We start from the raw sequence: 25611 nt of genomic DNA, 5'->3' as shown, positions 1-25611 counted from the left end.
GCCACCCCTTCTCTTAGCTCAACTAATAGACCTTAAGTCTTCAATGCTACTCACCACGATGAATTTGAGTTCAATAACCTTTTGAAAGCTATGATTTATTTTATATTATCTCATCAGACATTATTGTAACACTTAGAAACCTGCAACAAGTTCTCATTGTAAAATTAATTAAAACACAGATTCGATTCTGAAACTGTGGAAGTTAAAATGACAGTAAATTTCAGGTGGGTCATGCAAAATATCTCTATCATGAATTTAGCCTAAAGAATGCCTTTAATGTATGCAACGATAACTGTGTATTTCTGAATGGATGGACAACCATTAATGTAAAACAATATCTTTAATATTTAGAGAATAGATTAGCCTTTGCAACTACTGTATAAATGTAGTTTTTCATTCTGTATCTGTTTTGAGTAAATCCAGCATCCTTGGTAGAAACTAATGTCTGACCTGGTCAAATGATAAATGTATTATTTGCACTTCCAATTCAGATAATTGAACAATGCACCAAAACCTTAAAAGACAATTAAATAAAACAGTGTTGTCAGACTCCTTCCCTACTTAAATCAAAGCAGATTAAAAAGGCTAAAAATAAAGAGTTTTAAATATATTTTATTATTACTGTAAATATGACAGTAGTGCTTTGTACATGGTATGATTATAAGTTCCTGTCTGAGCAGGTTGGAATCTTCCACATTTAATAAATTTAAGTATTTAAAATAGTAAAGCATTTTTTCTTAAAAATCAATTTCAAAGACATATACACAATCTTCACTTTTGGGTGAAAAGGTCATCCTTCTTCCCTTCAGTTTGTGCTTCTTACTAAGTAAAGTTTATTTGCACAGGTAGCCTCCTAACTGCAACAGATCTCTGGTCTAGTCTCAGTTGTAGCTCCACTGTTTGGTGATTAAATAACATTCATACTTTGTGATAAACAATGGGTTATCACAGCCACACAAAATACAGATTGCACTAATGTTAAAAGTGTTTTCAGCACATCTCTTGTTACAATATCTTAAAATAATTTAATAAGTAGACACTAATATAATCCACATATTTGTTATATATTTTAAGGGCAGAAGAATAATATATATATTTGCAAATGTCACTAGTTATAATTTTCTTTGGCTCACAAATACACTAAAATACCTTAAACATCATTTAAAACTCATTTTGATCATATAGTGTCATATAATACAAATAAAGATACATTACAAATGGGAGAAAATACTAGACAACTTTTCAACACTGGTCATTTCTTATTATAAATAAGCAAAGATTTCAGCATATAGCTATATATCATCATTATTTAAACGTCTCTTACTGTAAAACTATTACATTTATCTTTTTTTCCACAAAGGCATTTAACAATAATGTACACAATCTACACAAAATTAATTATCTCTAAAAACACAGCAATAGTTTACCTCTTACAATGACTGTGTTACAGTGACCCCCTCGCTGACACCAAAGGGGACAAACAGCTAGAATATAATGTGGTGCATTTGGTTGTGTAATTACAATTATAACAAAAGCACCCATATTTCTTAGAGAACAGTTAATGACAAATAATGTTGCTCATTTAAGGAAGTTTTGATGAGTCATTTACAACTCACCTCTGGGGATGATTCACAGCAGACACTGTCCACAGCACTTAACAGCTCAGGGCCTCTTACCACTCACTCGGTGTTGCACACATGCCGGAGATTACTCAAGTCAAGTACAGGACGGATAGTTTTAAACCTTAAAGAATTCTTAAATACAGCAGTTAATTCTTCTACAGAATAGTCACTGTTACGGAACAAACGTGAATACATATTGACAGAAACACTTCTGGATATTACGATTACAGTTCGTCCGTACCTAAAAAGACATACAGGCAAGTTTCACATCCTACGGAATTGCTTTACATACGACAGGATCATGAAACCTCACTCTAAGTCCTTTTAGAGCTGGCCACGTCAAAGCTGGTTAACAAAAAGCAAGGCCTCCGCCAGAACACTTTTCTGGAGAGACTGTGTCCTCTTACAAGTCCTGCCCCAGTCGCTCTATCTCATCGATCAGAAAGTCGATGTCCGACTTTGTAGCTGCAGGATTGGAGATAACCATTCGGAAGAAATTGACTTTGTCTCCCTGCGGCTGGTAACCCACCATGGTTGTCCCTGACTCCATCATCCTTGCTTTGATTTTGGGTGCCACCTGTAATAGCAAGAGCGATAATATAAATGCCGCTAAACTGTAAGAGCAGGCTTTCTGCAGTGGCTGTATTTTGAAGTTTGTTTACACTTAAACGTTCAAAGGAGATGATGGAAGAACACGCTCGGCGCTCATGCAAAGTACAAACGTCTGGTGTCGTACCTTGTGTAACCTTTCTCGTCTCTCCTCGCAGTCTGGCATGACCCGTAGGCTTGGAGGAATGTACCAGAAGCAAACATTTGTGTGCTGAGGCTACAAAACGTGAAAAAAGTGGAAAATATTTAAACAAACAGACCAAAACATGGAGACACTTTTGGTTTTCTATTGCAATACATTAAACGGCTCATTTCTCAAAACAAGATATGAAGTGTTTATATCTAAGAATTTCTTCTTCAGGTAACTCTCCACGTCTCCTTATCATCACCGGTATTAAAAGAAGCTAAATAAATCTAATCTCAATAAGAAGTGTCAGATTGTGAAGATTGTTCCATGATAACACCCTCTGTGCTCTTATTTCTACCAGTCAAATGGGAGAGGATTTCAAACGTTAATGACTACTCTGTTGAGATACTCAATGTATGTAAGAAAGAGGTCAAGTGTCTTTAAGCGAGCCACACGTTCTTCCTAATTTTTAGTTCTTTAGGAAATTTGTCATTGGGAGGTAGCTGGTACCACAATCAGGGATTTGGAGAATTCCTTTTTTCTCAGGCAGTGAACCCAGCTGAAGCCCTTTCATAGTCCTTGCACTGTACCCTAGCTTCCAACAGATACAGGGCTGGGATGTGATGAGTAGAAACAGAGCCAAAAGGCTTTATATTTGCTTGCCACTACATTAAGCTAACCAATGCCAGTATTAATGATACACTGTGCTAGGTGGGAAAGATAATGGAATCTACTTTATATTCATTAGATATTTTCTGCTCATATGTTTTATGGAGATAATCCATTGGTCACGTTGGTTATCTTTAGAAGCCGAAGAAGAATAAAAAAAACGGGCAGTAAAAATCAGATCTTACCTCTCCATCGAAAACCATTTCATATCCTTCGCGGTTCTTTATTTTTGTGTAGAGATACTCTGAGAGCTCCAAGCACTTGTTAATCTGTTGTTCAAACCCTACCGTTCCCTTTGAATAGAGAGAACAGAACACAACATTAAAATATAGCAGGCATTTTTTTTTACAACTTAAGCAAAGCAATATATTTTATACCATTGAACGGCACGCAAAACCTAGCACTGGTGTGGCTATAACAACAGCATATTTGAATCTTGGAGATTAATAATTGAGCCTTTTATCAGTATAGCAATACAAACACATTCAGTTCAATGTTTTACATGCTTTCTCCAGTAGCATTCTGATATGTATGCTGCCACATGAAAGCAATACTTTTTATACAATTCAATTGCATCTGTTTGTTTGTTTTACGATCTGTGTGATGATTTGTGTTTTATGTAGTAAAGGTTATTTATATGATGAACACACTTCACATATTCCTACCTTTGCTTTCCACATCAGCCAGAATTTAAAGATGTCCACATGACGGCCGCACTGTATTGCTTTGTCACCCGTGTCATATGTGACATCATATTGTTTGTCCTGCTGGAAGAGGTACCCAGCACACATCTGATTACAGCCCTGGAGAATACCCTGAAAAGAAATGGAAGCACTTAAACCCAAGACCAGGTCCTGTAGGTCCACACAGTTAGGAGTCAAAGACATCCTCCATAACTCACGTTACACAGATGTGACTAAATGTCAGTTCTGTCAGAATCAAATGATTCATTTAGGAATGAAAATGCTAACTAGAAAATGAAAACTACTTTGAGGTAGTTGCAGAATTGACTGTTGGCTATTAAAAATCTCATTTATTATTCACAATATGTGATATACAGAATAATGTTATGAAAAAGGAGAAACCCACATTCATATGGGTGCAAGACTTTAAATATCTAATAGATATTACACAGCATAGCAGAACTATTTATTTTTAGTTGATGCAGAACATAAGTAAATCAATTTCCTCAACAAACACCAGAGCTGGGAGCTTATATATGTTGGCACTGCTCACCTTTTCTCTGACCAGGATGGCAGAACACTGGAGCAACACCCCCATCATCTTGTGTGGATTCCAGGTCACTGAGTTGGCCCTACAACAACAACAACAATAACTTGGTTGCAAAAACAGGCCTGACTCACTGATTTTTTTTATTGTTCTCATAAAAAGTGAACAAGGTGGTTACCTTTCAATGCCACTTAACTTATGACGGTGCTTTCTGGACATTAACAGTCCTCCTCCCCAGGCACCCTGATAAAAAAAAGTAATATACTTTTAAAGGGATGCAAGGAGTCACAGTGCAGTTCAGTGAAGGTACAGTATGACATGAGTTTAATTGTAACTCAAATGGCCACTTCCAGAGAACACTGAAGGAGACACACACAAGGTGTACTTCCTACGGTGGCCCAAACTGCAACAATGTTACAGAGGGTTTTATAGTCCAATGGCTATTCTTGATGATGTTATCCTGCCTTCCAGCTATTTCTCAGGTGTCACGTACAACAACAGGTACGTGTTTAAAACTCCCTTCAGCCAGATTAGGAGCAATGGCCCCAGGCCAGTTTCAGATTTCGACACTTAACAAAACAGAATCATACGAGAATACATCCCAACATCTAAGATGCTATAAGAATAAGGATGCTTTCTGAGATGCTGAAGAGTTTCTCTATGGGGCAGTGCAATGGCTCTGTGGCTAAGGATCTGAGCCTGTGGCTTGGAAGGTTGCTGGTTCATATCCCACAGCTGGCAGTAGGAGTACTGAAGGAATCCTACTCCATTGGGCCCCTGAGCAAGGCCCTTAACCCCAACTGCACCAGGGGCGCCATATAAATAGCTGACACTGTGCTCTGACCCCAAGCTTCTCTCTCCCTGCCTGTGTGCCTGTGTGTCTCATGGAGAGCAAGCTGGGGTCAGCAAAAAAGACAAATTCCTAATACAAGAAATTGTATATGGCCAATAAAGTGATCTTATCTTTCTGTTGGAATCTCATCTGCTGCTCGCAATATTAATGGGATCTGATGGGGATGTAACACTACTATGGCAGCTCCTGACAACTCGCTTGTATGTGAAGGTTTGGGTGGATGGAGAAAGCAATGGAGGTTCACGCAAAAAACAGCTGCTCGCTGAATGTGCAGCTGCACTCTGTCCTTGCTCTGTATGTAACACAGTTTCGACTAATGGGGTGCTCAGTGAACTGTTTAATGACTGGTGACTTTCGTTTAGATGCAGGTGATCTGCAAGCTCATTTGCTAAAAGAAAAGAAGACTCCATCGGTCGATAAAAATGTGCTTACATCTACATGCAGCCACAGGTTGTACTTTTCACAAATGTCCGCAATCTCATGGATAGGATCAAACGCTCCATACACTGTGGTGCCAGCTGTGGCATTCACGAACAGCGGAACATGCCCCTGGGGAGAAACAAGAGATCCATATTAGTCCATAACGCAGCTTTTTAGGTCATTAGTTATGAGTGCAGTACTCAGTGGGCCGTCCCACAGGTAAGCACCAGGGCTGAAGTGTAAATTTTTAAGATCTCCCACCTTTTGTTTGGCATCAATGATCTTTGCTTCTAGATCAGCCGGAATAACTCTTCCTCTAAAATAAAATGCAAACCCACAAGTAAATGAGAAAACGTTTATTAAACATTTAGGGGGTGTGAAAACAAAGCAAAGGATAACGGTTTCATTAACCCATACCTTTCATCGCATTTGAGCAAAATGACGTTTTCTGTTCCAAAGCCAAGAGCAGCACCAGCTTTCTTTATTGAGTAATGACTCTGCCGTAAAGGATAGGAGAAAGAAACAAGCAAATCTTGAATTCTAATAAAAAATGCATTTTAGCTGGTTTATCATTTTCAGGTACAATATGTGTGGAAGGAGCTTACACTGTAGGTGCTAAGTCATGATAATACAATTATTTATGTACAAACCCTTTATTGCTTCAAGACTTTAAAAGCAAATTAACACTTAGATTTGTGATACAGAGCCAATATCATTTTAATACCCCTTCAACATCTTTTCATAAGGCCAATTGATCCATACTGCTAAATCTCACAGTGTTTTTCAAAAACATTTACAAAGCTGTGGTAGAATTCTCAAACATTTTAGTTTCAGTTTTGCAAGTTGGATTCATCTGGACAAGCTTAGCTAAAAAAAAGAATACTGAGAATGTATGGTGTCATTGAGATTTTCTTGGTAAACAAATAGTAGGAGTAAGTCCCATTATGACAGAGAGAATGGATTTAAAGATGCTGGAATAGTTTCAGAACCAGGAAGGTTTTGTGTTTCTTTGTGTAGTTACACTACAGAGGGTTTAAGGAGTCTGCATTCCTAATTATACTGATTTTAAAAGAGAAGGGACGTACATGTTCCGACGTAAAGAGGATTAATTTGGGAACTGCAGCCATTCCTTTGGTTTTGACTTCGGGAAAATACTTATAACGAGCTGCCATCACGCTGTACATATTAGAAATGGCGCCTCCTGTTTGGGAATGTATAAAGCAAAACCTTTCAAAAAAACAGCAAATTTCAACAGCAGTCCATAAGATATCTTCTGTCAATATTCTTTTGGTTTCTTAGGTTTGTCCCTTAGGATATTACAAAACAGATGCCTTTTTTATTTCACAGGAAATGAACAGTGTAAAACAAACATGAATTACTTGAGATTGTATCTGTTCCAGTACAAAGTAGCTGTCAGAGACCTCTTCAAATCTCTTTCCACTCTGATTTCTCTGGCGGTGCTTTAAATTGAAATATAAATGACAACCCTAAGGGGACTTCAATGTGTGTTTCAAGTAAACTAAAGCACACACTTCATTATTGGAAACTGTTTACTAGAACTTTTAAATATTCACAACTGTTTTCAAAATGTATTGTAATAACATACTGTACATTAATCTTGTTTTGTTGTCAATAAAAAGGCATAGATATTCGACACTGTTCAACAGAAAATAATTTGAACTGAAATTGTAAAGTAATTAACTTCAAAAGTCTTGTCACTTCCTTCATTATTTTTTTATATATCATTACTTACATTTAACTGCCTAGTTTGTTTTCAATGCCAGTGTCAGATTCAGAAAATGTTAGAGGTGGGGAGAAATTTAATGTTTTATAAACATATAGTTGTGTTTAAATGAATAGCTACAGTAGGTCTGCAGCTTTTTTTATCAATTCTGGCTTCATTTGTTTAGTTTTAGCTGAAAGGGACTACAAAACCATATGAGAGCCTTGGTTTGTTAACCAAGGGGATCACTAAAAATAACAGCATGCAAATCACAGAGAGATTTCTGAAGTCTGAAATGACTGAGAATGATTTTTTCCCAGAAAAACAAATTCTCCCAATATATACATTCGGTACATCTGACCATCGGACTGGAATTCATGAAAAGAAATGTAAAAATTCGAACAATGTGAAAGATGTGCCTCTGCCCTCTTTGTCTCCCTGCACTGTGTTGTTAATTAACAGCCTCTGGTTTTCTACTGCTTCAAATTACCCATAAGTCAGTATCAGACCCAAGACAGTGTCCTAGTTTACTGAACAGGGAGCCTACTCACCCGGTGAAAATATCCCATCGCCTTCTCCACCCGGCCAGCCAATCATTTCCCTCATTTTCTTCAGGGTCAGCTGCTCCATGAGCACAAACACAGGGGCAATCTCATAGGTGAACCTGAGAGACAAACAGCAGCCGTTGTCATTCTGCAGGAATGCACGCCGAACAGCCCTGCTGCTAATGGAAACCTCAGTGGGCTGGTCCCTTGCCTCACCCTTCACTTTCACCGCTGTGCCAGAAGCAAACTTTCACAAAACCACGCTATCAAAGTACAAAAGAATTCAGGTACACCCATGGGAGACAATAATATATTTTTCATGTTACGTAGGAACTGAAATGATGCTGAAACAAGGGTGAAACACAGCCAGGTTATGTAAACACCAGTCCTGCAGTCTAAAAATATTGAACGCCCATGTAGAGGGGATTTGCTGAATGAAATAAATTCCAGGACAGGTGGGTAGGAACTGTGGTTTAATTTACGGTCCTTCTAATTCTGTGCTCCTCCAGAGACCTGGACTGAATACATTTTAATACAACGTCGGGGAAAACTGGCCTCCAGCAGGTATTGGTATCCACTGTGGTGGTATAAATAGCATTACCTTGTGAACCAGCCAGAGGCCCAGCTTACAGTGCTGTTAATTCAGAACCCTCCACATGCTCCAAAAAACATCTAGAAAATGTTTAAAAATAACTTCAAAAAATCCCTTTTCTCAAAACCTAAATGCTATCAAAAGCTCTTATAAAGCAAAACTAGTGTATAGTGTGGTAATCATGTTCCTCTTAGATGAACACAAACAACAACACAACCATAGAGTGAGGCAAAATAGTTTTCGTTTTTTATTTATCAATCATAGGCAGAAGAAAGAACCTCACTAAAGTTTGATTTGAGTTCTGTCATGTTGTCATTGTGGACTACGCAGCTAAGTAAAATTGGAATAGCTGTATTTGACACGAGCTTGAGTGGAACATCCCTTGATAATATGCCTAGAAAAAAGAGGGTCATGGATAGAACAAGGAGAAATTTGTCACTGTGCAAGTACTTTTCTGTACTCTGCAGGCTATCTGCTCTGAGACTGCTGGGCATCATAAGAGCCAGTACTTCACGCTGCAAAAGAGCCAAGAAATGGGTATCCTTGTTACGGCCAATTTGATTTGTTGAGCATTAGCTGAAGGAGACTACCAGTACCACAGCACCACTGCTGATCAATCTATTGGTGTCATTGAATATTTCTTTGAAAACAACCACATCAAATTGGTGACTTCCTGAAAGACTCCTTTCTATTTTCCCTGAAAAACGAAGCTTACAAATACTGTCTATGCATCAATATAAAATGAATGGGGAAAAAATCCTAGTTTCATATCTGTCTGTTTAAATGACTGAAAGATGATAGAACATGTCAAAGTACAAAAGAAAAGTATTTTTTTCCCCAAAAAAAGTTTTGTCCTTTTTTACGTAATATTTCGTTTTTTCTTTATTTCTTCCTTAATCGGGTTTAGGAGATTCATCTCAAATACACACACAGAGAAGCACTCATGGACACCGAAACAAACACACATTTTCATCACCAGCTTAGAGAACACTGTCTGATTTGTATTAAGCTTTATGCTAATGTAACTTACATCCCAAGCATTATGTTAATATCCTTTGAGTCTGGTAATTCAATTTGGTCTCAACAGGAAAAGCAGCATACAGACAACTCCATTGGCTTGTGAGAATTTTAATTAAATGGGAACATTCTCTGCATTGTAGCTGCCAAAATAAAAAAAGCAGTCATTCACTTTCAATAGGAAATATCACTAAAAATCAGAAGCTTGTGGTTTTGAGAGATAAGAGCTCATTTAGATTGAAATATACTTCCTGAATAAAAGGATGGGGAGCCATTTGCTAAGCACTGTACATGCCCTCCCTCCAGGGAAATGAGGACTAAATACAAGGCACAAAAGAAGAGTTTTCCTTCTGATAACAATACTTTCTAAAACCAAAAAAAGCTTGGAATGATTTTTCAATAACACCAAGAGATGTTGGTATTTTAATAAATCTTTCTCCAAACCCCCATCCAGTATTTTAAACTGGGAATTAATGAAACAATAAGATGTTGTGACATTCACATTTTCCTACATTGTTAAATAGCTCTTGCCCTTATTACTGTAATCATCAGCATTTCTACTACTTAATTAAAGCAGACTGAATTAAAAAGTACCACAGATCCAGGAAGGCCACCAGTTCTGTCCTTCTTTTGCCATCACACGCTTAAAACTCATCCAGCTTTTTTGTTTTAATCGCTGTTTGATAAATTGTGTTCAGTCTGCCCTTTCCACTAGGTGATCAGGGCAGAGTCTTCACAGGGACAGTTTTACAACAGGTTGGGTGTTTTTCCTTCCAACTGTAGCTGGAAACCAAAAGCCTTACAGACTCGTAAGGCAGACGGGCAAAAATCATTAAGATTATTGAACAATGTCACAAACATCTTGATGCAATTATTCATGTGAAATTATCCTGATGACAACCCCTAAGGACAATTTTATTAGCACATTAGGTGCCAGTCAATATGTGTCGGGTGTAATTATAAATGATGATTTTCTAATTAGACATTATAAATAACAAGTGAGCAGTCAGCCCTCAGATTCTAGTGATGTCATAAAGAACATATCGCATGCCACTTTGTCTTCTCAGTCACCAGGAGCTATATAGCTGCACATTAGCAGAGTCAAGGTGCTTTGATAAATACAAAACTCCACAAAAAAGGGAGTAAAAATTGTGATGAACCTTTTACACAACACTCACACGAAGAAGCTATATCTGGGAAGTCTAAGATTTACATCACAGCAGTCTATATTAAAAAACGATATAATCGAATCTGAGAGCTTACAGTAAATGGTCAGTTCAAAGCTGTACTTTCATTTTTTCTTTTTCATTTAAAAATCAAAGGAAAACCTTGACCTGTGTCATTGTTCTAAATACCACTGCTACGAAAAACTCCATTTAAGTGATCCTCTTGGGTCAGTTTGAATATTTTCATTATGATGGCAAAAATCTTCACGATGCGTTTCTCAAAATATACATGTTCAATATAAATATATATTAGCAACGATTTCATTAAACACAGACAACAAACACCATTGGATCTCTTTCAATTGTTCAAAAAGATTGCATAAAGATCATTCTTGATCCAATGCCTCAAATAATCTAGGCAAAGAATGAAAAGGTGATAAGAGCCAGTCACTTTTCCCAGGAGACTATCATGTGAAAATAGCACCATTGGTGGATTCTCAAGTTCAATTACACGTTCCTGTATGTGGATCTTATCCAGCCTGTCACATTTTTTTTTGCCACGCGTTCAGCCTGTGAAATGCCCTTGAAGTTGTGTTGTTTCCTCTGGGTTACATTTGCCAATCATTAACAATATTTTAGCTCGCAGCAGAGTTAATCAATGCACGGGAACTATGTGCTGAAAGGAAGACGGGTGAAATTCACATGGTCCTCTCATATGTTCCGACTTGTTCTTTTATTGCTCTGGGGCACAGATTCAGCAGCTGCGTGGTCACATCTGGGAATCTGTTAATACCAGCTAACAATCAACCTGAGTCAATGGACCGTTACGCTGCATCTAGGACAAGTGGACTGCACATTATCATCCAGTCTCATCCTGTTCATATTTCACAAGGAAAACCAATATGCAATTATTATTGGATATATTCTACAGCTAACGATTGTTCTAACGAAAAGTCCCAGGGGATTCTGCTCATTTTTTTTATTACTATTTATATTTCCCATGAGTTTTGGTATCTCACACACTGTACACCGCATGAAATGGGATCACACCATTATTCCATAAACAAAAATATTAACAACAACAGATCTTTAATGGCAGGCTTTAGTTTTTAGACTGGTTACTCGTTACAAAATAATTCAAATGTGCCAAATGTTTTTAGAATTTCCCAGTAAACAGAATATGTCAGAGAAATTAAGACATTTGAAATTTCCATTCCACTTGTATTATGCACCACCAATATTACTGAAGTACATGACTTCACCTAACTCAGATGAGAATTACAGTATATTTAAGCCACAGTGTCAAACAAACAACAAAGCAGGTTCTTCTTTACTGCCTTCTTTCTACTTATGGGGCCACTTGAGTGACATCACTTTAGAATCACATACCATACTGTAAAAGAGCTTTCATTGTCTGTCCCCATTTAATTCCCTAAAAGGGTGTATCGTGTAATCTGAAGGTAGATAAACAGCTGTAGGCCCTAGTTTTGCAGCATTCCTGAGCTTTTTAAAAAGATATCTGAACTGTGAAACACTCTTAGGATGGTACAAACGCTAATGCATTTTCCATTGTTTAAATGATAGCACAACACAATGCAAGAAACAAGACATCTTTTTATCCCTCACTGTTCCACACACAACAAGCGAATATTGAAATAACTTACATATTAGTGTTGGCAGTTGAGGTAAGCCATTCTCCAGCTAGCCCAATTATATCCAGTCCACTGGAAAGTTGATTGAAAAACCTAGGATGACCTAAAAGAAACAGGATTATATAAGGTTTTCTTATGTTTTAGGAACAGTGTCCTTTCACAAAATTCTTTGGCTGGCTTGATAATGGCTCTCTAGTCTGGAGGCTAACAAAGTGTGCCTAATTACCTCCCTTCTCTCATATTCTCACTGCTTTTAGGTATTAGCATCTTAATTGTAACAGCTCCTGAGATAAATCAGCATAGCAGGTTGAAATGGTTCAGTAACTAGTAGGTTATAATGTGGTTGAACAACAGACTACCAAATATTACAGGGAGATCACTTTTTTCTATGATTATACATGAGTTGGGTTAGAAGCTTTTTTCTGTATATGAAATTAATTCACCACAATTCCACAATTTTATTATTTCAATTTTCTAGAAAGGAGCTGCTTTTCTTGCTTGGTGCTTTAAATCATTCCACATAATCTCAGACTGCTTTTGAGTGAATACTGAATGTTATTTTTAGAACATCGCTTAAATGTGTCTAGACGATGGTTATATTTTACTCAAGACCAAATTTACACAGATCATACGTGCATTCAAGATAATTCAGTCTTTTAGTTAAGTCATATGGGTGTTCTGTATGTGCACCTTTGGTTTTTGATGAAAATACGTTTACTATGTTTGTGCATTGACACGGACTCACAACCACCCCCCTTAAAAAAGTGAAATCAGTATTTCCTTGGTTTCTGGGAGCTTCACGAAAGCTGCAGTCATATTTCAGGTCTATGCTATTGCCTTGGTAATATAAATCTGAGAGCGCAATGTTATGGAAAATATTAAGGGACACCTAGAAGAATAATAATTCAGAAATATACAAATCACTTTACTTATCTGCAATTGAAATAATTATATTCAAACTAATAGAAAATGTTTGAACGTTTCTTCTTTCGAGCCTTCGACCAACACTGTTTGTGGTAGCTTTTTTTACAGCACGAAGAAATACACATACATTAGACTGACACATTAAACTGGAACGACAAAGCATCTAGTTACGTTTTTAAAGTACAATTCTCCTTCGAATAGGTAAACCGATCAGATGACTTAGATCCGACTGCGTCCTAATGCTTTTGGTCTTGCGCAGCACGTAATTTCAGCACCACGGACAGATACCAGATCAACCACCAGCGATCTCTAAAACACAGCAGAGTGACGTGTAGTTAGAATACTCTGCTTTCACACCGTCATATTATCTGCATATTGAAAAAAAAAACGGTCCTGCTTTTCGCTTTGTAGCGTTAACGTTAAGAATTTTGAAGAAATACAATTATTGTTTTGCTCACTAACTCATATCTAGTGTTCCACCCAAACCATAAATTTGTATCCCAGATTCGTAGAGGCGATACAACAGGAGATAAATAGCCAGATACAATGAAATAGAAGCGATTATCAGAGAGCTTTAGCTCAAAACTGCAACATTACCAAAAAGCTATTGAAAAAAAAACCTATATGTTATGTATGTACAGCCAACATATTATACAGTATGTGGATAGGATCAGAAGGTGACTAAGAAAATCAGGTAACGTAGTAAACTATGCTGATTAAGCATAACACAATATTTTAATCGTCGTTCCATTTTGCCCAAATCGCGTTTTGTTAGGGTAGACTATAAACATTAGATTTTACACGTGTTTACTATCTCGGTAACAAAAAAGGGGAAGAAAATTCCTTGAATGCCTTTCTACAACCTTTTACTCTTTTCTTTCTGGTCAATGACAATAGCTCGTCTGTGTCATAAGTAATGTGAGCTCGCTAGAAGTAATTAGGTATTTCTTGTCTGTCGTTTAAAAATGGGTTGGGGCTAAACGGCTTATTACTTTCCGAATAACTGGACTGCTTTTTAGCCCTGACAAACTCTTTAATCCCTCCGCGTTTTTGCTTTTACATTACTATGCTGTGGGAATGATGAGAAATCGAGTATTCTTTTTTTTTAATCGAAAGACTTAGAACATATTTTTTTATAATTGGGCTGTCTACATTAAATTAATATTGATATCTTTAGAAATGGATCAGCACACAATTAAGCTTTCGATCCCAGCCATACGTCACTTTGGGATCCCTTCGGAATGAAAGGTGCTTTATAGAAGGCAAGGAAGTGTTAATTATAAATTAATTATGATAATTAGCGACAGATTATGGGATTCAGTGTGGTATTGATACACTTTAGAAGCAATGCTATACTTAAAATAGCTTACCGACTTTTCTTATACATCTGAACATATTTCCTTCTAATACAGACGGATTATGGAAAGCATTAACTTCGAAAGGTGGAGTTATTACAGGGCTGCTCATTTGTCACTTAGTTAAGTGAATGTGTTAAGGAGATTGCGTCCACAGTACCTGTTCTTACGCCATATTTCAGTGTGTCTCTGCAGTCCACCAGAATCTGCTCCAGGGACTCGGGCTGTTCAGAAAGCTCCAGGTTGAAGCCCTCCATTCCCTCTAACAGCTGGTGGGGATGGTGGAAATCCAGGACTTTTGTGGATCTCTCGAAGGTCTTCCTGACATAGTTCAAGAGAATGTCAACCACCTCCAACAAAAACTGCATGGTCGGTTCTTCTCCATTTTTGGCTGGTAACAAATCTGCAGGAGAAAAACAGGGGAACCCAGGATTTAAATCATCAACGCTAGCATGTGCGCCGGAGGTACTGTACGCCAAAGAACCAGCACGACTTTCGTACCACAACAAATTAAACAACAATAAGAATGGAAAAAAAAACGAATATTCTTAAAAGAACTCGAAAATTGTTTTTAAAAAAACTCGAAATAGGTCTTGTGTGGGAGTTTGCAATCACTTTTGCAACGATATGACCTGTAACCCCCCGTCCTCTCTTGTAGAATTACATGTACAGGTAGGATACACAAGCATAGTCTGACACGCATTTGTCGCGTATCATCTTAGTTTCTCAGTGTCTTTTAAATATCCTCATGAACCAATATTACAGAATGACATTAAATTTGAACTGAATGGCCACTTATGGTATTCTAATGAGTTTTAAAATGAATTTATTCAATTTTGAAAATGCTTGGTGCGATCGGATACCGCCACCAATCTAATGGAAATATTCGATAACTTCACCAAAAGAGCTAACGTTTATACAATTTACAAAGTGAGAAAATTACTTCTCCCAGCTGCCTGAGTTCCAACAGGCTTTCTTAAAGAGCTGGCAGGGAGCCACGAGAAAATAAAGCAGCAAAAACAATTTCGCTGTGTCCACATTAAAGTCGCTTTATGTTAGCTTGCAAATTAAAACCTTTAAACATAAAAGATCAGAGACCCCTGAATAATAACCATAAAAACAGACCTTCACTAATGTTATGGCTGGCTGGAGATTCACATGGCTTACTAATGATACAGAAGATGGTCTTGTTCAACAGAAACAAATGATAAAAAAAACATAATAAAATAATTGTTTTCTTTATTTCCGCTGCATCATATACTGAAAGTAATTTAAACGGACGAGCAGAAATAATTTCCTCAAACTGGGTCTGAGACTATCGACAATTGCTTACTTTAAAAACAAAGTCGGCACACTAACCTCTTGCGAAGAGATTCGAAAAGTCAGTCTCAGCGCGTCTAAACCTCGAGTCCTTGTCAGTGTTCTCGCAACTAAAGAGATTCTTGGAAGACTGGCGTTCCTTCAGTGAGCTCACAATACGGCTCTTATCCTCCAGACTGTTGTTCCTCTGCAAAAACCCTAGGTTGTTACATGGGGTAGAAGCAGGGTGAGACGACCTGTTAGAACTGCCCAACATTGTTTCTAACGCTTTTTGTTGTTTCTTTAAACAGGGTGCAAACAACGCTTTCCACCACACCTTTTGCACGGACACAACAGTTATTTCGTTCGGAGATCCCCCCCACCAATGTTGTTGAGGGAAAGTGTATTTATGGAGACGGTTTGCCTGTAGGAGGTTGAACCCAGTGACATCAGCCTCAAAAACCAGCCATGCAAAAATAAATATTCGTCATTTTGTGCAGCGGTAAATTCTTATTAAGTCCATCGGACAGATTCCACTTCGATAAGCAGCCTTTTGGTAGGAACTAAAATGAGTCAATGGAAGTCGAGCCTGCAGGCAGAGTTTATAGACTGAGCGAAGAAGGGCAATGATGTATGATCGCACCGTGAGCCATTTCATTTAATCTCCTCATACTAATATTGCACAGAAAAGTACATCACAAAAAGCCACTCAAAATCCTCTCTCATTCTTCATCTTCAGATAGAATGATAATGTGCAAATTGCATGTTAGTTTTGGAAGAGCTAGGAAGTCCTAACCGTAGTTAAAAATATGTAAATAAACAACGTTATTTTTTTTACTACATATGAACATCATATTAGCATACAATTAACACCATACAAATGTCATGTTAATGCGAATGTTAATTTAACAAAAATGATCATGTGTTAAATATGGGCGGTTTAGTTTTAAATTCCACATACACCTTGTATCGTAAATGATAGCAACACAAGGCATATGGAACCTGAAGTCTACACAGCATCAATATGCTGTTTGCTTTCTGATAGAAATTAGATCTTTTAAAGGGTAGATCGAACTTATTTTTTAATGTAGAGATTACACCCTCACTTTAAGTCCACCCGGTCTCTGGCTATCATGATACGCCGAAAACGTTCAGAGGCACCTCTTAATGTGTTGTCATGCCCAAAGACTGAGAACAAAGAGCTAATTCAACCAACCGTTACTGTATCTATTCAGGGAGGAAAATGAAAGTAAGGATTTCTATTACAAAAGCCACGTCTCTGTGGACATCACTGAGAGGGGCACCAAATGGATCATTAAATCCGTGTCATTTATTTCAGAGGATTTGGATAGCAAAAATCCTTAATGCAGTTTTAGTCTAAATATTCTATATAATAGGCAGGCTAAAGTCGTGGGAGAAAATGTGTATGTTTGTTTGTTTGTTTGAAGTGAACAATGAAAAACTAAATTGCGAAAATTAAACAATTCTCTTTTGGTAACAGTCCGGTTTAGTCGTGACTTGGGTACCCCACATTTCACTAATTCCAGCTCAAAATGCTACACTTAAAGTTATAAGGTGCCACAATATCCAATTCAATTACATATTTAATACTATGTTATTTAATTACGAAACTGTGTATGTATAATTGATCAAAAATCATTCTAACTAAAAAATAACTAATTTCGACGGTTTGAAATTATTCACATTAGTATAACTAGCCCAATGACCAATGTGATCAGTGTTTGCGCAGCGCGGTATACAAACCGGACTCTCATCTGATTATAAATAAATTTCCTTAGTTTTTCCACTTCTGCGATGTGTGCGGAAGACTGGCACTGCTATCTCAGAAAAACAGGACCCTGACGAATTACCATTTAATAAGTTTCTCGTTAATCTTTTTTTTTTTAGAGAGAAGCGTTTTCTGGCCGATAAGGGCTGATGAATTCTAAGCTGCAAATCCATGATATACCAGAAAGCATTATTTTATTTCTGGCTACAATATGGATTTTTCTGTTTGCTCGGTCCTACGCAGTGTCTGCTGAACCCTGAAAGCAAAACGATTTCACATAGGCGTGTGGGATTGTAATGGCGGCTATAAATTAAACTAGCAAGAGGTTTTTGCGTTTCTCTAGAAATGCTTTTTCGTCAGCCAAATACATAACAAAAAATACATTTAAAATTCTTGTGTTACATGTAACACAAATTCATGTATTTTCCATAATATGTAGTCTAAAATGTATATTTAGGGATTTCTTTCTAAAATATTTTTTAAAACATCTGTGCCTCGGAAAACAGTGCATCATTTAACAAGCGAGCAGACAACACAGTCCCAACTATCAAATTTTGCATGTCATCAATCAATCCGGCAGGTGACGAAATTCCATTAGCCTAAAGTCGTGTCCGTTTCGCCACCAGGTGGCGCAGTGACCGTGAGCAATTGAAAACGTCGAGTGAATTTTCTGACAAGTATCTGCAACTCACCTACTTATCGCTTCTCTAGAACAAAAAAAAAAACAAATCGCCATAAATTCAATTATTAGGAAAACGACAGCAAAGTTAGCTTTATACTAAAACTTTTATGAGTATAAAAAACATTATATTGTGATATCTGGGATAATGATAACGCAGCACTGGGAGAGATGTCGGAGATGCCGAAAGTCTATATGCCCAAGGAAGGAGGAGGGAGTTTTCAGTTTAATTTGACATGAAGCACAAGCATTCAGAATGAATTAATTATAACCTTACGAACGTTCAACATTCTTTAACGACTGGCAATCGTTAACAGAATAGTTATTATATTGTATTACGTTATTCTACGAAACATTCCATTCCATGAACTCTTCGTGTGATACATAAGTGTTATAAAACCGGAGAAAAAAACGGTGTTAGAGGACTAACTAGACAGCTAATAATATTACAGACCGAGGGTGGGGTGGTGTATATCTCATTGGGTTGGTCACAGTCATGTGACTTTGAGACTCCCTGGCGCTCTGTTCTACTTAATTGGTGCTGTTAGTCCGAGGGATCCGGCTATGAGAGTAGCGCCATAAAATGTATAGGCTTCTCTGAAAAGAAAATTATCTGATTTGAAAGCCTGCAAACGATTATTTGATTTTGGACTATCCGTCATCCAATGCTTCACAGCAAAGGGAAGACACTGCAGTACTATTATGCTCGCTCAAGTAACTTCTCCTTCATTGTTTTCGTGGTATTGAAAATGGTAATCAGTCAGGAGTCTAACTGTGTGTTTAATTAGCATCTCCTTCGGTATTCAGTTCATCCATATTTTCTTATAACAGGCTGCACATATCGAAAGATTGCACTTGGGCATAGCACATAAACAAAACGCTGGTATTCAACCACCAAAAATCGACTCAATTGAACAGAGTAATGATCTTTTAAAATGTCATTCTTCAACATCACTGCCACTGTGGCTGTGCGAGACATAACTGCAAATGGTCAAATACTTTAATGAACTCCGAGGGTTCTGATACATTTTTAACTCTTTTTTTCCCCAATGGGAGCATACAATAAAATTCCGCCAACAATACGCTTTCAATTGAAACACTAAGTGGGCCCAGAGATATCGGCGCAAACAAAATGTCCTTCTCACCGTTAAAAGGTTTACAAAATACTTACATGGCGAAAATGCAGATCTATGTTTGAAACAATGTGATGTATCATTAATAACCCCCATTAAAACCCTTCAATATCTATACTGTGCCAAAATACCACCTCTAAAAAAACCCCAAAGCATTTGCTTCTCAGAACACTTAAAATTTGCTTAAGGCTACGCAGTTCCTTTACAACCAGTGCCAGTGAACCACGCATTTCCTCTGAAGCTCCGTTATATTGCATTGTTATTTTGATAATATGATTTGGAAAACATCAATAAGTAATTATCAGTTTCACATAAGATGATCTGGATGATACATACATGTACAACGTGTTTCGGGCTTACTCGTTTACAATGGTAAACGTTCTTTTTTCGACATTTTATTATGCAGAATAGATAATTATCTGAAAGCAATGTTAAAGAATATTGTCAAATATTGTCAAAAACAAACTTACCACAAATCTTCATTCCAAGTTTTCTTGTGCATCCGTGAGCAACACCACACCACGTATCATACGCTAAAACAGAACATTTTGGAAAAGAAAGCTACTGAATGTCCAAGTCATACAGTTTCATTTATTTAAAATATAAAGAAGGTTCTTGTCTTGTGAAAGATATGTTGCAGCTGACTGAAAGAACGAATTAGCGGGGTGTATTTACGCACGATTTTTAAAGGTTCTGGTCTCATCGGGCCATCAATAAAAGCCGTCTGAAACTTGAATGCCTATGAAGTAGAAATCTAATAAGTAAATTGATTCTTAAAATGTAGAGAGCTTTGCAAAAAATATATTGGTGCTTTTAGATAATATATTTCAAGGATGTAATTGCTGTGCTACAGTACGTGCAGAATGTTAGAAAACAGTGCGTCAACAAAGTACACTGTTTAGGTTACTTTAGAAGACAATGTACCAAAACAATGTATGCTGTCTGGGTTGTTAGAATTAGCTGAAAGTAACTGATAAGCTTTGAATAACAAACCTAGTGCTTCTTCTATCGCTCTATGATGTAATCTGTTTTGTCTTAGGGAAGGGGGAAGTTTTAGAAGGGACAAAGCGCTGAGCTTTTTTATAGCGCAACGTCTTATAAAAACCCTGTACTGCTTGTAACAAATTGAGTCTCTGGTTGCAGCAGGGCTCCCAATATTGCAATATTGAAATAAAGACCTTACTCAGGTGAGAACTCTCTCTTGTGGCTTCCTTGATAGTTAAATTTCCTCGACACCTAATAAACGTTGGCACACATCCTGCAGTTTAAAATAAACTGGCATGAAATGGGGTCGGGGAAGAGTTCAGGAATTAATTGGGTGAAAAATAGTATTTGACTAGATCGGGCTTGCATGACTAGCCGTCGGCCAGCCAGAGATGAGGCTGATCCAAAAACACAATAGTGCGTTAAACATTTTCTTCCTAAAGTGACGCTATTCCATTTATATAGTGCTATTAACAAGAATATTAACTTATGAATATGTCGTCTCCTGATGGACACAAGCACATGGCGTTCACTTAACGTTTTTTTTCTGTTTCGCTTTGGTATATGTGATATGGATATTTAAATAAATCAATATCACATCACTAAAACCGAAAATAAAATATCTGGTTTTAATGGCATTTTTAAAAATTGTATAAAGAGAATGCGTGCCAGCAAGCACCATTCACATTGCGATAAAGCCATAACACAAACATGAGGCAGAAATAAATTCTCAAACGATATACAAAGGCGCGAAATCATGGAAATCTGGAAAAAAAATACATAATAGACTTAATTTGATCACGTAACGCTTAATTGCGATGGCGATTGTAATTAGTAATTACTAACCACAGCAATATTTCGTTGAATGGTATATGGTTCTAAACTTAGCTAAAATATTCCACTTTGTGTCTATAATGTTGTTGTGTCGATTTATTTTAATATCAGCGTCCTCATACGGTACATTATTGCGCCTAGAATGGAACAGCGGTAATGCCTGTGTCTACCTTTCAGCTTGTGTTCGTGTTCTTGCTTTGCAGTCCCTAGCAAAAGGCTGGGTGGCGACAATGCGATCCCCTGGCCAGCCTCAGGTCAGCGATAAAGCGTGATAAAGTAAGATAATGACAGACTACGAGAGGCAGCAGACAGAAACACGCACACACACACACAAAACCACAGAGTCTTCATTTTAAGAGGGTAAACAAACGGAATAAAAACAAAATATTAATTTACACCCGATTTGATGCATCAACTAAATCCTTAAACGAGCCCCTTTCTCGGTATCATTATATTCTGTATTTTAAATAGATGTGTTTATATAGACTTATATTTTTGGATTGAAGCTCAGAAAGCACTCTCTAGACAGGTCTATAACGATATGTAGACGTGACACACTTTCGTCTTTTTCCTATTAGGAAGAAACAGGGAGATTTTTGCTTCGATTTTTTTTCCGTCTAGAAAGGCAGCATTTATCAAGCTGATGCGGACCGTCTCTTTTATTCTGCCATTGTGTGAGGTAATTATGTCATCGAATCTTTTTTTCCCCCCTTTGCTGTAGCTGATTGTGAAAATTGTTGAGGCAGAACTGTTAGCCGTTTATTACTATCTTCTGCATCCGCTCCATTCCAGTGACACTTCAATAACTCAGCGCAAACCCGGAGCCATTAGGGGCAATTCAGTGCAGCTATAATTAGCGCCACTTTTCACATAATTACACTTTGAACCACTCACTCAAATGTTTTAAGATACCAAGCAAAGAGCAGAAAAAGGGCAAGAGAATACTTACTAAAAATATTAATTTTATTTCCGGACCGTGTGCGTTCACATATACAAAACTGCACAACAAGAACAGAAATGATGGAGAGAATTGAAATCATGATGGAAATAACATAAATCAAGACCCACTAGCAATTTCTCCCAAATTTATAGCCCCGAAAAAAAAGGAAACAATTCTGAACATGCGTCCAATTCAACCTACATCTGTTTGTAGCACATACAGGCTACAATATTTCTAGACTAACAATTCTGGTTTGACAGTTTGGTCGGATGACTGGATTTTCACTTCACTTTTCATTCTGTTCTAGAATTTTCCATGTTTATTTTTTGGCTTTTAGTTGCATTAGCACATCTTCTGTTCTGAGACCAGAGTTAGTGTCGAGTCTGCTCTCTATTCGCTCTGGTGTCGCGATTTGTCAGATAGGAGGGATTTCGAATTTGGCTCTTTTTATTTTCGGTCCGTGATTAATGACACTGACTAGGGAGTAAATAGCACACGTGAAATAGCGTTTTATCTGCGATAGACCTACTTGTGGATGGCGGTCGTAAATTAGTCGAGTTGGGATCCGGAGCGCCGCCAGAGGAAGAAGGTGCAGACGACGCCATCAGTCCTCAGATACAAAAGTCCTGGCTCCAGTACGTGCTGTCACTTTCTCCGAAACCTGTCTTAATTCACCAAGATGAAAAGTTGCGGTTAACTGCAAGGAGAGGACAGGGCATTTTTAAAACCGCTGGAACAAAGCACAGGAATATAGACGATTACATAGAATATCTATTACTACGATTGTCTACATTAATGTAACATGAAACAAAACGCTGAATTTATATGCTGTTAGTTTCAAACGGTTGCATTGCAGCTAGTCCGACGGAAAATAATAAAAAAAACGCATAACTCCTCAGCAGTCGTGGTCATACTTCACTGAAACGGGCTCATTTATTTCCACCTAATAGAAACTCAGGTGGTTCTGACGTGACCAACTAGACTGCTGTGTAGTCTTCGCGTCTAACCCCACATAGTTCACCTTCCAAGGCTGAGCAAAACACTGAGATGCATACTGAAATGTTGCTTTAACAGCCTCTATAAATGTTGATGTTCAGACTCATTACGTGGAATCCCAACCAGAATGCCCTGGTTGCATATTTGATCAACGAATACTCCCCAGTACAGCCATGATATCAGTAGGTGTATTTCGGCGAGACAGAATAATATAAATACCCCTGCCTTCTTTTAAATTACTGTACGTCCTGTCTGTAGATAATGGAGCTGGTGTAGCAGACTGTAAAATCAATCTTAATTATAGCAATATGCTAAATGCAAGTCAAATCTAACCTTTTATAGCACTGTTCTTGATAAATCTGAAAAAATGCCATATATTAAGGTTAAGTTTTTTTAAACTTTCCGCAATCTTCGAATTACTTATTTATTCATCGAGCATACATTGGCTTATTATTATTATTTGGTTCGATAGATCAGAGGAAAATTGTTTCTGCGCAACACAAATGAAGAATGAGTTAATTGATGTCGTGGTTAATGCTGTCCAGAAATGCAGACTTCATAAAGATATGGGGAAAATAGCACGTTTATGTATGATTACGATTCAATTCTGTCAATAATTACCACAGCATGACAAATTATTATTCATTGCTTACCCCAAAACAAATAAATAATGCACCTCAGAGTTTACGAATTTTGTTCCAGACTTGTCTTAATACTCCAGTAATTTAATGTGTTATACTAATTAAGATCTTAGACTACTTCATGTCTGTCTAGGTGCTGGTGACTATTTGTCCGTTATTAGATTTTTTACTCCCGTTTCACAAATCTATAATGAGCAGTTGATTTAGCATTATGTGATGGATGCTTATTTCCCACAGAGCTTTTAATCATGCAAGAGTCGTAAATCATAGATATGATACTTTTTAAAAGAGTATTCTCAGACTCATTAAATGTGATGCGATAACAGATAATCTTAAAGCTGTATCTTACCTTTTTCTGCGTCCAGGCAGGTACACAGGTAGCAGAGTCCAAGAAACTCTCTCAAAACAACCAAATTACAGCCTTATAGCCATGCAACGTTAAGGGCGTTTATAACACTCCAAGGAAAACGACGTCTGAATATCAATAGACTGCAAAAATTCCATTCACTATGACCTTTTTTGCTGAAGTACGTTTGATTTGCTGTTTTAAAGCGTGAATCGCCTATTTATCCGTTACTACGCACGCATGAGTCACACCAACACCTCCTCTGGTGCTGAAAGGGGTTCTTCCAATATCGAACAGATCCGCTTTGTCTGCTAAAATCACGGAAAGCTGTGTCGCTATTCGGTGATAACGTGACTTTTTTTTGCAGGTGTTTGATTGCCTTTGGGGCTTTGTACCTCGATTATGAATCCCGATCACGAAGATGGACTTGGGAAGTTTGACCCTGTGAGTAACACAGTACGTAGTCAACACGTCTCATTTATTTGTGAGAGGAAGGACGGAAGGTTCAGACACCAAAGTGTTTGGTCATCACGAAGACGATCCTAACAACAGAACACCAACAAAACTATTATGATCAAATAATGATTTGAAGCTGTGCCACGGATGAGAAAAAAATACTGTAGACCAAATTCGTCATGATATCAATAAACTTTTGATGTGTTAATTTGGATAATGTGAAATTTCTCCCAGGAAAATAGGTTGAATTCTTTACAGGCTTCAGACATTAATGCTGGGACAAGATATTTAATACAGACTGTTGCTTTTTCATCTGGGATGAGTGTACCAGTTAGAAATTGTGCGTCTTGCCGTAAGACACAGAGACTGTAAAAATGTCCGCAGGATGGCACTAGAGATTCACTTAACCCAGGCTTGGCGGCGTTTCTTACAAAAACAGTGATCTCTAGTCTTTCAGCATAGATTTTTCTGACACTCAGCAAACATAATTGTTATAAACAAAGAACGAATATGATTCGTGCACTGGAAGTCAGGTAAGATTATGTTTTATTGTTGTTGAAGGGATTATAATGCAGCAGATAAATGACAAACCATAAAATGCTCAACGTAATTCTAAGAATAATAATTAAGTTAAGGAGATCCCTCCCACACATCTGGTTCAGTTTTAATTATTATTATATATTTAAAATATTTAAATACACAGAAAATGCAAAAATACTGAAAGGGAAATGAACGAAAATACGATTTTGGTAAACCACCAGACCCCCAATCTGCAACATCGAAAGTTCGTGACTAAGATTAAGATGCTAAACCAAACATTCCCGTTTATTAGAACAATGACTTAGATCAAGTTACTAACGGCATTTCTATTTCTCTCAAAAGTAGCAGTTGTGTATCATGACATGCTTTCGACTGTACGTTTTGCCTAAATGATTGTAGTACTGAGTTTGTAGACAATTAATTGAAGCGTTGAATGCAATTAAATATTAAATAAACTAATTTGGACTGCA

The 25611-nt window shown here is 37.4% G+C and overlaps 1 protein-coding gene across 5 annotated transcripts; it reads right to left on the bottom strand.

Annotated features, from left to right (window-relative positions):
* Positions 1–594: 594 nt before the first annotated feature.
* On the bottom strand, positions 595–24688 carry gad1a (glutamate decarboxylase 1a). 5 transcript variants are annotated; one of them, XM_015358998.2, is made up of 17 exons: positions 24149–24687; positions 22692–22859; positions 19875–19937; positions 15864–16022; positions 14665–14907; positions 12238–12328; positions 7805–7917; positions 6616–6731; positions 5948–6027; positions 5792–5846; positions 5543–5659; positions 4436–4500; positions 4264–4342; positions 3693–3842; positions 3213–3320; positions 2359–2448; positions 595–2199 (listed from the first exon to the last, which is right to left on the bottom strand). In XM_015358998.2, exons 2-17 carry the CDS (start codon positions 22765–22767, stop codon positions 2026–2028), a joined length of 1779 nt encoding a protein of 592 aa, XP_015214484.1. In that variant the 5' UTR covers positions 22768–22859; positions 24149–24687; the 3' UTR covers positions 595–2025. The 5 variants fall into 5 exon arrangements, with proteins under 5 accessions (XP_015214484.1, XP_015214483.1, XP_006636584.1 ...); XM_015358997.2 differs by having other exon boundaries at positions 22692–22827; XM_006636521.3 differs by having other exon boundaries at positions 22692–22823.
* Positions 24689–25611: the final 923 nt, after the last annotated feature.

Source organism: Lepisosteus oculatus, chromosome 12 (genome assembly GCF_040954835.1).
Source record: "Lepisosteus oculatus isolate fLepOcu1 chromosome 12, fLepOcu1.hap2, whole genome shotgun sequence".
Lineage (NCBI taxonomy): Eukaryota > Metazoa > Chordata > Actinopteri > Semionotiformes > Lepisosteidae > Lepisosteus > Lepisosteus oculatus.
Note: the sequence above shows the minus strand (reverse complement) of the source record. Positions and strands in the feature narration are given on the sequence as shown.